General features: G+C 45.0%; 3 protein-coding genes across 6 annotated transcripts; 2 read left to right on the top strand and 1 right to left on the bottom strand.

Annotated features, from left to right (window-relative positions):
* Positions 1-177: 177 nt before the first annotated feature.
* On the top strand, positions 178-3602 carry LOC135653406 (probable glutathione S-transferase DHAR1, cytosolic). Its single transcript, XM_065175351.1, has 6 exons — positions 178-336; positions 429-519; positions 607-753; positions 1807-1924; positions 2116-2256; positions 3361-3602. Exons 1-6 carry the CDS (start codon positions 267-269, stop codon positions 3448-3450), a joined length of 657 nt encoding a protein of 218 aa, XP_065031423.1. The 5' UTR covers positions 178-266; the 3' UTR covers positions 3451-3602.
* A 761-nt stretch (positions 3603-4363) lies between these two features.
* Positions 4364-6115, bottom strand: LOC135653405 (uncharacterized). Of its 3 annotated transcripts, none has more exons than XM_065175349.1 (3): positions 5928-6065; positions 5578-5836; positions 4364-5207 (listed from the first exon to the last, which is right to left on the bottom strand). In XM_065175349.1, the coding sequence occupies exon 3, from the start codon at positions 5202-5204 to the stop codon at positions 4482-4484; it is 723 nt and encodes a 240-aa protein (XP_065031421.1). In that variant the 5' UTR covers positions 5205-5207; positions 5578-5836; positions 5928-6065; the 3' UTR covers positions 4364-4481. The 3 variants fall into 3 exon arrangements, with proteins under 3 accessions (XP_065031421.1, XP_065031420.1, XP_065031419.1); XM_065175348.1 differs by having other exon boundaries at positions 5578-5840; positions 5928-6063; XM_065175347.1 differs by lacking the exon at positions 5578-5836 and having other exon boundaries at positions 5928-6115.
* Positions 6116-8067: 1952 nt separating this feature from the next.
* On the top strand, positions 8068-10508 carry LOC103972317 (protein SOSEKI 5). 2 transcript variants are annotated; one of them, XM_009386615.3, is made up of 5 exons: positions 8068-8650; positions 8757-8969; positions 9055-9124; positions 9210-10031; positions 10102-10508. In XM_009386615.3, the coding sequence occupies exons 1-5, from the start codon at positions 8455-8457 to the stop codon at positions 10253-10255; spliced, it is 1455 nt and encodes a 484-aa protein (XP_009384890.2). In that variant the 5' UTR covers positions 8068-8454; the 3' UTR covers positions 10256-10508. The 2 variants fall into 2 exon arrangements, with proteins under 2 accessions (XP_009384890.2, XP_018675671.2); XM_018820126.2 differs by having other exon boundaries at positions 8271-8650; positions 8763-8969.
* The last annotated feature ends 1293 nt before the right edge of the window (positions 10509-11801 follow it).

Below are 11801 nucleotides of genomic sequence, written 5' to 3'. Positions count from 1 at the left end.
TTTGTGATTGGAGGTCTCCATCCGGGGCCACTAGTTTGTCCAATACGATGCAGTTATTTTTATCGTGGACAGATCCCGCTGGTAAGAAAAGAGATTTCTGTTGATCGTCTTCCTTTCGATAGCCCATCGGTGTGGTGATTTCACTCGCCCAATGTGTTCCGCAGGAACACCACAACCGAATTCCTAAATAAATAGCCATCGAAGTCTCCGGATCGCGGTGATCCGTACCTGCGACCCTCGCGCTGCTGCTTCATCCGCTCACCGTAATGGCCGCCGAGAAGCCCGTCGAGGTCTGCGTCAAGGCCGCCGTCGGCGATCCTGACTCCCTCGGCGACTGTAAACTCTTTCTCCCCTCTCTTAGCCTCTCTTTCGTCGCGCCCTTCTACCGTCGGCTCACCGCTTTTTTTTTTATCCGACGGAAAAAATAGGCCCTTTTAGCCAGAGGGTTCTTCTGACGCTGGAGGAGAAGAAGATTCCCTACGATATAAAGTTGTTGGACGTCAACAGCAAGCCGGATTGGTAAATTGTTCGTGCTTTCTATTAAAACTAGGGTTTTTGTGTTGTGTCTTGGAAGGTATCCGTGGTTCATCTGTGATGTCGTCTTAGGTTCTTGGAAATAAGCCCGGAGGGTAAGGTGCCGGTGCTGAAGTTGGATGACGGAAAGTGGGTTCCCGACTCCGATGTGATCACCCAATTCTTAGAGGAGAAATATCCGAACCCTTCTCTCGTCACTCCTCCGGAGTACTCATCAGTGTAAGCCAAAAGCTGCAATTTTTATTTGGCTTCTTATACTTTATTTCAATGGCTTGATTCAGATCGATGTCTTTTACCTCGCATTATCTGAACCTTTCGTTTGTACTCCTCGGGAATTCTCATCAGTCTAAGCCTAAAGCTGCAATTTTTATTTATACTTTATTAGAACGGCCTTTGATTCAGAGTTGCATTTTTTTATTTGTCTTCTTATACTTTATTGGAACGACTTTTGATTCAGAGCACAATGTTTTCCCTTGTTTTCCATGGATAATGAACCTGATCTAAGTGGAGAAAATTGACTAGACCTCCTGCCATAAGGAAGGGGAGCTCTTACTAAAGATCTTTATTCCCTGGTCAATCTGCAGAACAAGGAGTAGTCATAGCATCTTCACTATTTTGTCCTTGATATCCCTTAGGATACCGATCTCTGTGGGACTTGGTTTTGGACGACCAAGTTCTATCGAGTATTTAAGTACAGATGATTTGAACTTCGTTTTTAATCTTTCAGTTGGCTGGTTCAGTTCCATTCAGATCTTTGGCAGATTTGAATTGGAGAGGTTTCAGAGTCAGTGGATGAAGAATATAGACAAACCTTAGGATTATTAAAGAGTAATGGAAAGAAGAGACCAAAGGGGTAAATTTTAGGATGTAAGACGAGCATGAAATTCTTCACTTTCAGATGCCTGCTATATAAGTTTCTGTGGAATCCTAGACAGATAAAAAAAAAGAAGGAATTGTTGGGTAATTAATTTATATGGTTCCTTTACGTATTGACTGCAAAAATAAAGTCAACATTGATAGTAACTTACATGATGGTGTTCCCATTCTTTCGTTTTAAAAATGAATCCACTTTTAACCTCCAAGGATTTTAGTCTGTTTTGTGGTAATTTCATTATGTTTTTTATGTTCAAAATTATGCAAGTGGTTATGTAACTTCTTTTCCTTATGGTGTGTGTGCAACATTTGTGATGCTAGTTGTTTCAGAAAATAGGTCTTTTTAGTAACTATTCTATTATTACAGTTGTTAAATTTTTGTTGATTATTCTCATTCAGGGGATCAAAAATATTTTCCTCTTTCATAAAGTTCTTGAAAAGTAAGGATGCTAATGATGGGTCGGAACAAGCTCTTCTTGATGAGCTACATGCATTGGATGAGCATCTGAAACAGCATGTGAGTAGAAAGAGAGCCTTCAATGTTTGCTAGGCTTCTACATATCTATGTGCATCTACGATGAAAATTTTCTATCCAGTTTGTTGAATTGAAGTTGGTTCTTCCTGGGAGATGTATTTCCACATTAAGATCTCATTCAATTATATTTGTCTCTAATTCTTCAAATCATGGATAATATGTTTTGTTGGCAGGGCCCATATGTCAATGGCGAGAACGTATCAGCTGTGGACTTGAGCTTGGCACCTAAGTTGTACCATCTCGTAATTGTGCTTGATCATTTCAAAGGATGGAAGGTTCCAGAGAATCTTACCTATGTTCATGCTTACATTAAGGTACAATTTAAGTTTGCCGTCTACGTTGAGGTGTTCTTTTTGCAGTTTCGAATGTGACATTTTCTGCATATACTGTTGTGCTAAAGTAGAAGGTAACCATTTTGAGTTGGGATTCATCTTGTGTGGTTCGCTTCTCCGATATTTTGCATTTAATCAGTCAATTTACACCCTATTTTAAGCTATTCTCTCTTCTACACTGGATTATAGAATCTTCACCTTTGTGTCTCTTTTTTAGCATCTTTATAGATTGAATTTCTAGTGTGACTAAGCCTTAGATTCTTTCGGCTTATTAGTGTTCTATAGTAGTCAAGCAATTTTTGTAAGATGAACATTTCGAAGGATTTATGGGGAACTGCAAGGCCTTTGTGTTTGTTGCTTGGGGAGTCTACCAGTCGATAAGTTGCTTTGGTTTTCTTACCTCCTTGATTGGAAAATGGTTTTCTCTGAAGCATCTTCTACAATAAATTAGTATTCACGGAGACTAGCATGTTACGTAGAATAATTATGTCAAGTTGGTAGCTGATGCACAGGCAACCGTATAGTTTCACTTGGGAAGGTGCAACTTGGGAAGATTGCACCGTAACTTGATTATTTGATCACATCTTTCTTTTGAAATTTAAGCCCTGTTATTATTCTCATGGCATTTAAATTTCAAATGCGTGAATAGCCAGTTCATTTGTTTAATTTAAATGCACATTAAACACTATTTTTGTTAGCTCTACTGCCGGAAGAGTACCTCACCACAACCTTGAACCCAAAATATCATGGTACCATTCATCTACGGGGTGTACACTTTTCTTTTGGTCATTTCTAATTGCTGGATGGCAAAAGAGATCCATGGTTCATATCTTAGATCACTCGACCCTCATGTGTTGTTCCACATAGCCATGGAAAATTGATGATACATTAGGTTGATAACAAAAGAAGAAAGCTTAGGTGAGTGATAACATGGTTAGAAGAGGCTCCTTTAAGGGGTTATACTTACCTACAACTGCTGTTTGATCTCTGGTTGATAAGATCGAACTTAATTGATATTGTTAACACTGTTGATGAGACATCAGAAGCTTGTCGTATCAATTGATTGTGGTAATGACATTTCTGCAGCTGCTCTTCGACCGGGAGTCGTTTGTGAAGACGAAGCCTGCAAAGGAGGAGCACGTGATTGCCGGATGGGCACCAAAAGTTACTGCTTGATCTGTGTAGTGTTTGTCAGGAATATGGCCTCCTGCTGCGTGTTCCCCTGTTTGTTTCTGTCTCTCACCTTTTAGCTACTTCGTTATCCCGTGTAGAACCTTAAATAAGAGCTCCTTTTATGGTTGTCAGGAATCTATTAGAGTCGTTCACAATCGTGTTTGTGTGTGCGTGTTCGTATTCGGGTTGTGTATCTTTTGTTACGCAACAATCAACGGCTGTTTCATCAGGAATCAACCGAGCAGTTATTTGGATGTCATTCCTCGCGTTGACTTCTGACGCAGTCAACGCCAACTCGCTCTCCGACAAGAAGATGCTTTGCGTGGCGGACGCATGCAAGAAGTAGAGACACGTAGTTGAGAAGAAGGTGTCGTCGTCGTCTCCGAAGACGGTGGTGGTGCCGGTGCTGTGCCTTGAGAGCATGCATGCCATCCATGAGGCCCTGCGATATACGTGCACATCCTATCGTGCCTCTCTGCGCGTTTTGGTTCTACGTAAAATGCAGCAAGTTATCTTTGTCTTCTTTTATTTTACGTGAGTTGTGTGTCATATGACACGCCATAGGAGTGATGCAAAGATGCTGCGTACACCTTCTTCTTCTTCTTCTTCTTCTTCTTCGTCTTTAAGTATATTTACAATAAATACATAAAAAAAAGAAGAATAGTTCACCTTCTGCTGGGGAGCTGCATAATGATTACATCCGCCATGGTCCCTCAAAAAGGAGTTCAACAACGGAGGACGTGGAGCTAAAAGAGCCTAAAGGCGTGTTGAAGCAAAAGGGAAAGCAGGCAGAAAAGAACAAGAATGAGGCCGAGAAGCTGCTTTAAAGGACACTTCCGATCCAGCCCTTAATCGTGAAGGTGGTGGCAATCACACACAGCAGCTTTTCCTCCCTCAAACCGCAGTCTGAGATCCATGAAAGAACAGGGCAGCTTTACAGCACGACTCGATTCACCTGTAATAACTCGTGCTATTTACATGCATTATGAACATGTCAAGATACAGAATTCCTAATCGGAAGAAGACCGTCTCCTTCACATCGTGCAGTACCCCCCGGTGAACCGAGTCTTCTGTCTCTTCAGCACCAGGTTGCCGTAGTTGCTCATGCATGGCGAGGTCAGTGGTCTCTTGATCGTGCACAAGCCGACGGCAGGTGCGATTCTCGGGTTGGGTGACGAAGCTTTGTGGGCACTGACACCCACCGGGGGTACTTGAAATGGCTGGGGTGGCGGAGGGTTGCGCCACCGAGGGAGTGGCCCTGCCAAGAGAAGCGTCTGCAGCGTAGGACCTGCTTCCAGAACGGCCTGCAACAGCTTCCCTTTCTCCGGCAGTGGTTTCTTTATGACAAGGCCGTCGATTACCGCAGAAGCTTCCTTCGCTCTCAGTGCTTCCCCATTGTTCTTCGGCATGTTGGAAGGATCGGCCATCTTCATGCTCGACAGTTCTGGAGAAGCAACAGGGGACGCGCCATAGGAACGATGGGTGGGAGTTCCTGAGAGGCTATCGGATGCCGTTGCTGCCTCTTGGAGAGTGCCGGATAGCATCGGAGAGAGCTCCGCGGTGTGAGGCCGCGTGATGCTGTCGAGCAGAAGCTGCAGCTGATTCCTTGCTGCATCTCTTTCTCTGGTGATCACCTGAAGGAGGTGGATCAAGTGACCGATATCTTCCTCTCTCTTTCTCATCTCTTCCTTGGCATTGGCCCGCTGCGTTTCCAGTTCCATGGTGGCAAGCAGAAGCTTGTGCTTGAGGTCCTCCATGATCTGTTTGACCAAAGAAAGTACGGTAAGAAGATTCAGCAGAAGAGATGGCAGAGAATGACTCAGTGGAGGTCTTTTCTAATCTGATGCTTCGACTTCATCATCACCCAACAAGCAAAATCCATTCGTTGGGTGATGTGAACAGATATCCGCTGAAAGAAGAAAACTTTCATGAATCAAAGCAACTATTGCAGAACATGGATTTTGGTCTATGACAAGGGACTTCGCACCAACTTCTTGTACCAGGCAACATATCTAAAGCTACGGTGTTCGACAGGTTCACATCATCCACATAGAATAGTTCTATAGGAAGAATCTTTCCTGCAGAGAGAGGCCACGGGCTAATGATGATCGAGGTCAATGTTTCACTCACCGGTTGGCATCACACGGCTAATGCCAGCATAATTCTAACAGGTTTTGGGATTCGTAGTTTGCTAGTTAGGGGTCAATCGGTCGAACACTTGAGCACCAAACTCCACTCTCCGTCAAAGCTCACGAAACAGCACTGCAACAGCGGCTACTCGCGCGTTCTACGACAAAGGGAACCCCTTGTAGCCGCTCGACCAGCCGCCAGCAGATCGCACCTCCTCCGTCGCCGGTCCGGTGGCCATGTCAAGGCAACCCCATGAACACTTACTAAATCCCATTTCAGAAGGACTGATCCATAAAATAAAGAGAACCCATGTCTCAAAACATGTTAGGCACAGAGAGAGAGTGGCTGACCTCATGGGAACTCCAAACAGAAGGCAAGCTTGCATCCATGGTGACCTCTTCAAGAGTCACAGGGATGCACACAATCTGCCGCTGCTCCTCGTACACTCTACTTCTGCCCCTCCGTGGGCCTCTTGTTGCTCATGTGAAGTCTCTGGCAGCAAGTTTGCACAGACCAAAAGAATATGTAGTACTCGTCCGGGAAGAGCTTTTATTTTGAGATGTAACGTATAAGGTATGTGACTATGTTATGTGGGAGTTCTCTCACCCTACATATGAACACATGACCTCTTCCACTGTCTACACAGTAGGCAAGGTCTCACCTCTTCTTTGTCTCAATCAATAAGTTGAGTATAGATCAGGTTATTCCTTAGCTTGTTGACTAGGTAATCAACACTGCCACTATGTCCAAGGAAGATTTAATCCTCCAGTTGATATCTCCAGTACCATATTCTTTTTGGTTGGGTCTCCAACTAGCCATTGCTAGGTCACTTTATACTGGAAAGCAATGTCTACAAGAAACAATGGTGTGGTGTGGATGTAGTAGCATTTCTATACTTTTCCCACCAGTGAATATTTCCCTCTTATGTTGCCTTCATATGGCACGAATAGCCATGAGATACTACACAAAGGGCTGTAGTTTATTTGGCTTTTGTCTTGCATTGGGGCCATGGCTTGATGTGTAGGGTAAAGTTGGGGAGGGGGAGGGCGGCGGCCAGTTTCCGGTGAGAAGAAGACAAGCCTCGTGAGACATCCAGATCCCGGGTCGTCTTGTTAATTGGATCTTCCCATCTTTGATGCTTCTCTCTCTCTCTCTCTCTCTTTAATGGAGCCTAGTGATAGCACCTACGCATGTTACAGTGGCATGGGAGACTAACGCATTAATTATATATATATATATGTCATATTTTTTGTTCCACACCTTTGATTCAAAGGTGATTCGTGTGATAATTGCCGCGATGATGATTGATGGTTTCAGCTTTAACTCACGATACTATGCTTCAACTACCGAATCGCGACAACCGGTCACTCTGAGTCATGGCTTGTTTGGCTTGCAGATAATATATTTCATTAAAGATGACGATGGAAGTCTTTGCAATGCCAACTAAATATTGACACTTCCATGTTGCCCGCAAGCTGTTTGTTGCAATGCTACTTCCGCCCATACTGCATTTTGGCGAGCTAGCGTTGGAGTGCGATGAGCAGTAGGGCCTCGACGACAAAAAGGAGGATAACCACTGATCCAATGGTCCCTCGGCTCACGCGCTGAGGTCCCCAAAGCGCAAGACCACGCCCACTAAAAAGAGGCCGAATGGTCCACCACACCCCACGCTTTTAGGACACCCCAACTCCCCTCATGCATCCAATCGACGTTAGCCTCCTTAATCTCCGATCCCCATGCGTTATGATACCACCCCAACGGCTTTACCGGTCTCTGTCTTAGCAGCTAACCCTACGCCTGTTCTAATTACGGATTGGATTAAGGAGCGATCGGGCGATGGCCACGCGGTGCGGTGGGGTCCATTCTATCATCGGGACCCACGTCCCCCCTTGGCCATACACGCACGAATTCTTCACGGAGGTACAACCTTCCGCACGTCGTTGCCCAATCGGCGTCATACTTCGTGGTCGGGGAGATGCTTCAGGAGTGGGTTTGATGGTGCCACATTTTGGCTCGGGGTCGTGTGGCCACATGGTGTGTCTCGAGCCGTGGGATGCGCGTTGCACGACTTGTAGTCGGAGCCACGTGCCTCGTCATTAATGGCAGGGTCCTCCCAATCCAAGTCACATCAAACAAAGTATATATATATACACGCGATTGGCATGGATGGAAGGCTTTACCGGGCCATATATTGGATTGGGCTGTCGGCCTACGTTAGGACAGGTATCCCGGCTTATGTTACAATGCTCTTATTAGAATATTAAATCAATTTTATAATTAGAAATAATAAAAAAACTCATATAATATTTTATGTAAATAATTAAATACAGAATGAGATATTATAAATTGTCATATTTAGTTTTTAAGTATATATTCTATTATTTTCACTCTCATATAATTTCTACAGTTTCCAACTCTATTATTTAAACTTCACCTGCATGCATATGGATGCAAAGCAGCGAAGGATAGTTGCACGTATGTCGGGCCAGTCGTTGATGGCCTTCCACGTGCGGTCAACGGTGTCGCAGGGGGAAAGAAGAGGTGAGAGATGGAGACGCCGACAAGCAGCGACGACTTCTTGGACCCATAGCCGACATCGTTGACTACCGACCGGTCCTTTTTCCAATCGGCTTCTCCTCCCCGTGTGTATCAATGTGACCCTCTATTGACCACATGAGTAGCGTCCGAAGACCGGTGCCGACTCTCCATCAGCGCCATCGCAGGCTTCGACGTGCCAACTGGCGCGGAGCTGAAGCGGCAGCAGTGTCTTCTAGTTTAATGGTGGCCGCAGAATTCAATGGACGGAAGGCCATGGTCAAAGGGAGGGAGTGACGTCCGCCTTTATGCGCGGTGGTCGCGGCGGCTCCTTCCAAACTGATGCTTCTCGCTGCTGCCGTTGAAGTCGCCTCGTGCCTCGTTTTGGGCAAGGGAAAGGTGGAGAGGAGACGGTGGTGCACGAGATCCTTATTCCCTTCGCACCCTCTTCCTGCTTATAATACCTCTTCCTTTCCTTCCCCTTCCCCTTCCTTCCTGCTCACTGCAACCGAAGCTCTGTTCTCCGAACTCCCGACAGGTGCACGACCCAAATGCTTATAAAAGGGTCACTCTTCCCTTCTTCTTCGTTACTCCCTCTCGCGTTCGACCTCTGAATCCTCTTCGTGCTGTTACATTTGCATTAGGAGCAGCGATGGCGGTGGCTTCCTCGCGAGGGAGGATGGAGACAATGCGGCAGTGGAGGGACCGGGAGACGAGTCCCGAGAGGACCAAAGTGTGGAAGGAGCCGAAGCCGAAGAAGGTCCCTGTGGTGTACTACCTCTCCAGGAATGGCCAGCTGGAGCACCCCCACTTCATGGAGGTCACCCTCTCCACCGGCGACGGTCTCTACCTCAGAGGTATATCCCAAATCTCCCACAAACCCAATTTCTTTCCTGTTCTTGGTGTTCTCTTGTTTGTTGACGTCTCGTCTCTCGTCGACAGATGTGATCGATCGTCTCAACTTCCTGAGAGGCAAGGGAATAGCCGATCTCTACTCTTGGTCTTCCAAGCGGTACCGTTGCGCCATTCTCTTCCACGACTTTGGCCCCCTTTTCTTGGAATTTCTTCTTCTCATTGGATGATTTGGGATGTTGCAGGAGCTACAAGAACGGATTCGTGTGGCACGATCTCTCCGAGGGCGATCTGATCCACCCGGCGCACGGCCATGAGTACGTCCTCAAGGGGTCGGAGCTCCCTCAGATCATCTCCTCTCCCAGCTCCCAGGACACCATTGCCTCCGAGAAGACCCTGTCGATCCGCAAATCCGTCGATGAAGACCCCGAAATCTTGCAGATCAGTAGGAAAAAGGCGCCTTGGGGCTCCTTCGACATCAACGAATACAAGGTCTACAAGACCGCCGTGCCGGCCCAGACCGGCGGCCTCATGGCGGCGGACGCGTCGACGCAGACGGACGACCGGAGGATCAGACGGCGGGCCGCTTCCACGAGGGATGCCGGGGGCCGAGCTGAGATCACGGAGCTGGATAGCGATGAGATCTCGCCGCCTCCGTCGTCGTCGAGCCCGGAGACCCTGGAGACGCTGATCAAAGCGGACGGGCGCGCGGCGGTCGGGACGGAGGACCACGACCGGACGGTGGGGAGATACGCGAGCGGGCGGATGCGGGCGTCAGCGGTGCTGATGCACCTACTCTCCTGCGGCTCCATCAACGTGAAGGACCAGCAGGGGCTCTCGCTGTCCCCGCCAACGCAGCCGGCGTCGCAGTGCAAGGAGAGGGCGGCGCCCCGTGGAGGGTCCGATCTGGAGGCGGACGGCTTGATGGCGAGCAATGGCTTCGCGGGGATCAGGCTGGAGGACAAGGAGTACTTCAGCGGGAGCCTGATCGAGACGAAGAAGAAGGCGAGCGATGGCCGCGCCGAGCTCCTCGCCCTGAAGAGGTCCTCCTCCTACAACGCGTGCAGGTAAAAGCTTGCGTCACCTCAACAACATCTCTTTGAATCGGCATGTAATGCTGTCGAAACGTGCGATCAGGAGCTCGAAACTGGAGCCGACGGAGAAGGAAATCGAGGGCGTACGTGCCAAATGCATCCCCAGGAAGAGGACGAACCCCACGGAGCGGCGAGAAGTTACCGTCCCCATCTCGCGCGTGTGCGCGCGGATCGAGGACGAACCCCACGAGGAGTAATGGACGACTCTGAAGCGACCGTACGAAGAAGAATGAGAAAGAAACGATGGGCATCGGCCTAAAAAGAAGACATGGGCTGCAACCGAGGAGCATTCGTCTCATGTCTGTGAATGCTTTCGTTTGCCGTGCCGATGAAGGCACGTAGTTACGCCAACCGGAGAGGAATTCTAGGAAAAGTAATGTGCTTGCTTGCATGACTTGTTTCTTTTGTTTGCATCGAGGAACATGGAATTGGTCGACCGCGTTGTTGCTCTGTGACCACCGTCTCTTTCTCTTTAGGTGTTTAGCTCTCCGGCTTGTTGTTGGTTAAGTTAAATCTTCAACTTAGGCAAATGATAGCGTTTAATCTATAAATAAATTTAAGTTTCTTGATGAAATTAATATTATTTTTTTAATTAAATTAATATTTAATTTAATATTCATTAATATTAAAATTTTGTTACGGATTTAGTTGATTTTTTTTAATTCGTACAACATCTTTATTATCCGCTCATAAATTATCAGCATCTTCGAAATTTGTTATGGTCTCTTAAAAATCTATAAAAAAGAAGATATATAATATTTAACTGGGGATATAACAATCAATTTATTTAAAAAATTATTTAATAATAATATAAATTATAAATATATTCTTCATGAACCTCGAACAATCACAGTCTAAAATGATTTATTCTTAATATAAATTATAAACATAAATTTAAGTCATATATGATCTCAAATAAAAGAGGACAATTAAATTATTAATTATATATTAAAAAAATTAATTGTTTGAGTTGAAAATCACTTGTTAGTCTCATGTCAATCTCGTTCTACATTACAGATCGTAAAATTATGTCAAGAGTATTTCTATTCGAATACTTAAGTTAATCACTGGGTTGACAATCGAGATCTTCACCCTTAGGATAATCCTAGACGTTGCCAGTCGGACCAACCCGTGTCAGCCACCCGGCCCAAGGTTCGCGAAACAGATGTCATGCAATATTCTTAATTATATAATTATTATTGATGCATGGCATTGAGATTATAATATTTTTCTAACAATAACCCTTTGAAATGTGGGGAACCATGGTCTATAAAAATAAATAAATATTTTTCATGACAAATTATCATACACATACACATATGAAAATATGATAAATATTATGCATTTGTAAAATCATGAAAAATGTTAAAAATATCATTTGCAATGCATATCATGAGTTTTATGTTAATTTCATGATGTTAAATTTTTCTAGAATTGTGGGGACTTTAATAATTTTTTATGTCTATCAAAGTCTTGTTACAAGATTTAAAAAATATATATATCATGCATTATGAAATAATGTTATGCATATTAGCAAAGCATATCATGTAATATACTTTCTTGATATATTAAATTTCATTATAAATGTGGGTGACTTTTATATCATATTGGTATATATGAATTTGTTTACACGTTTGTTGACATATTTGTTGTTGAAATTTTGAGTATGTATGCCAATTATTTAAATGCATGATTTATGATTATATGTTTACTCTTATCATGGATGCTAAACAAAAAATTAAA

This window comes from Musa acuminata, chromosome BXJ3-11 (genome assembly GCF_036884655.1).
Source record: "Musa acuminata AAA Group cultivar baxijiao chromosome BXJ3-11, Cavendish_Baxijiao_AAA, whole genome shotgun sequence".
NCBI classification, from domain to species: domain Eukaryota; kingdom Viridiplantae; phylum Streptophyta; class Magnoliopsida; order Zingiberales; family Musaceae; genus Musa; species Musa acuminata.
The sequence above is the reverse complement of the archived record's forward strand: the minus strand, read 5'-3'. Positions and strand labels throughout refer to the sequence as shown.

Coding starts and splice junctions, on each gene's coding strand:
- LOC135653405 (XM_065175347.1), bottom strand. CDS start 5,966: ATGGATGCAAGCTTGCCTTCTGTTTGGAGTTCCCATGAG. Junction 5,208..5,927: donor CTGTTTGGAGTTCCCATGAG/GTCAGCCACTCT, acceptor TTGGTCAAACAG/ATCATGGAGGACCTCAAGCA.
- LOC103972317 (XM_009386615.3), top strand. CDS start 8,455: ATGCTTCTCGCTGCTGCCGTTGAAGTCGCCTCGTGCCTCGTTTTGGGC. Junction 8,970..9,054: donor CGACGGTCTCTACCTCAGAG/GTATATCCCAAA, acceptor TCTCGTCGACAG/ATGTGATCGATCGTCTCAAC. Junction 10,032..10,101: donor TCCTCCTACAACGCGTGCAG/GTAAAAGCTTGC, acceptor ACGTGCGATCAG/GAGCTCGAAACTGGAGCCGA.
- LOC135653406 (XM_065175351.1), top strand. CDS start 267: ATGGCCGCCGAGAAGCCCGTCGAGGTCTGCGTCAAGGCCGCCGTCGGC. Junction 520..606: donor GTCAACAGCAAGCCGGATTG/GTAAATTGTTCG, acceptor ATGTCGTCTTAG/GTTCTTGGAAATAAGCCCGG. Junction 754..1,806: donor CCTCCGGAGTACTCATCAGT/GTAAGCCAAAAG, acceptor ATTCTCATTCAG/GGGATCAAAAATATTTTCCT.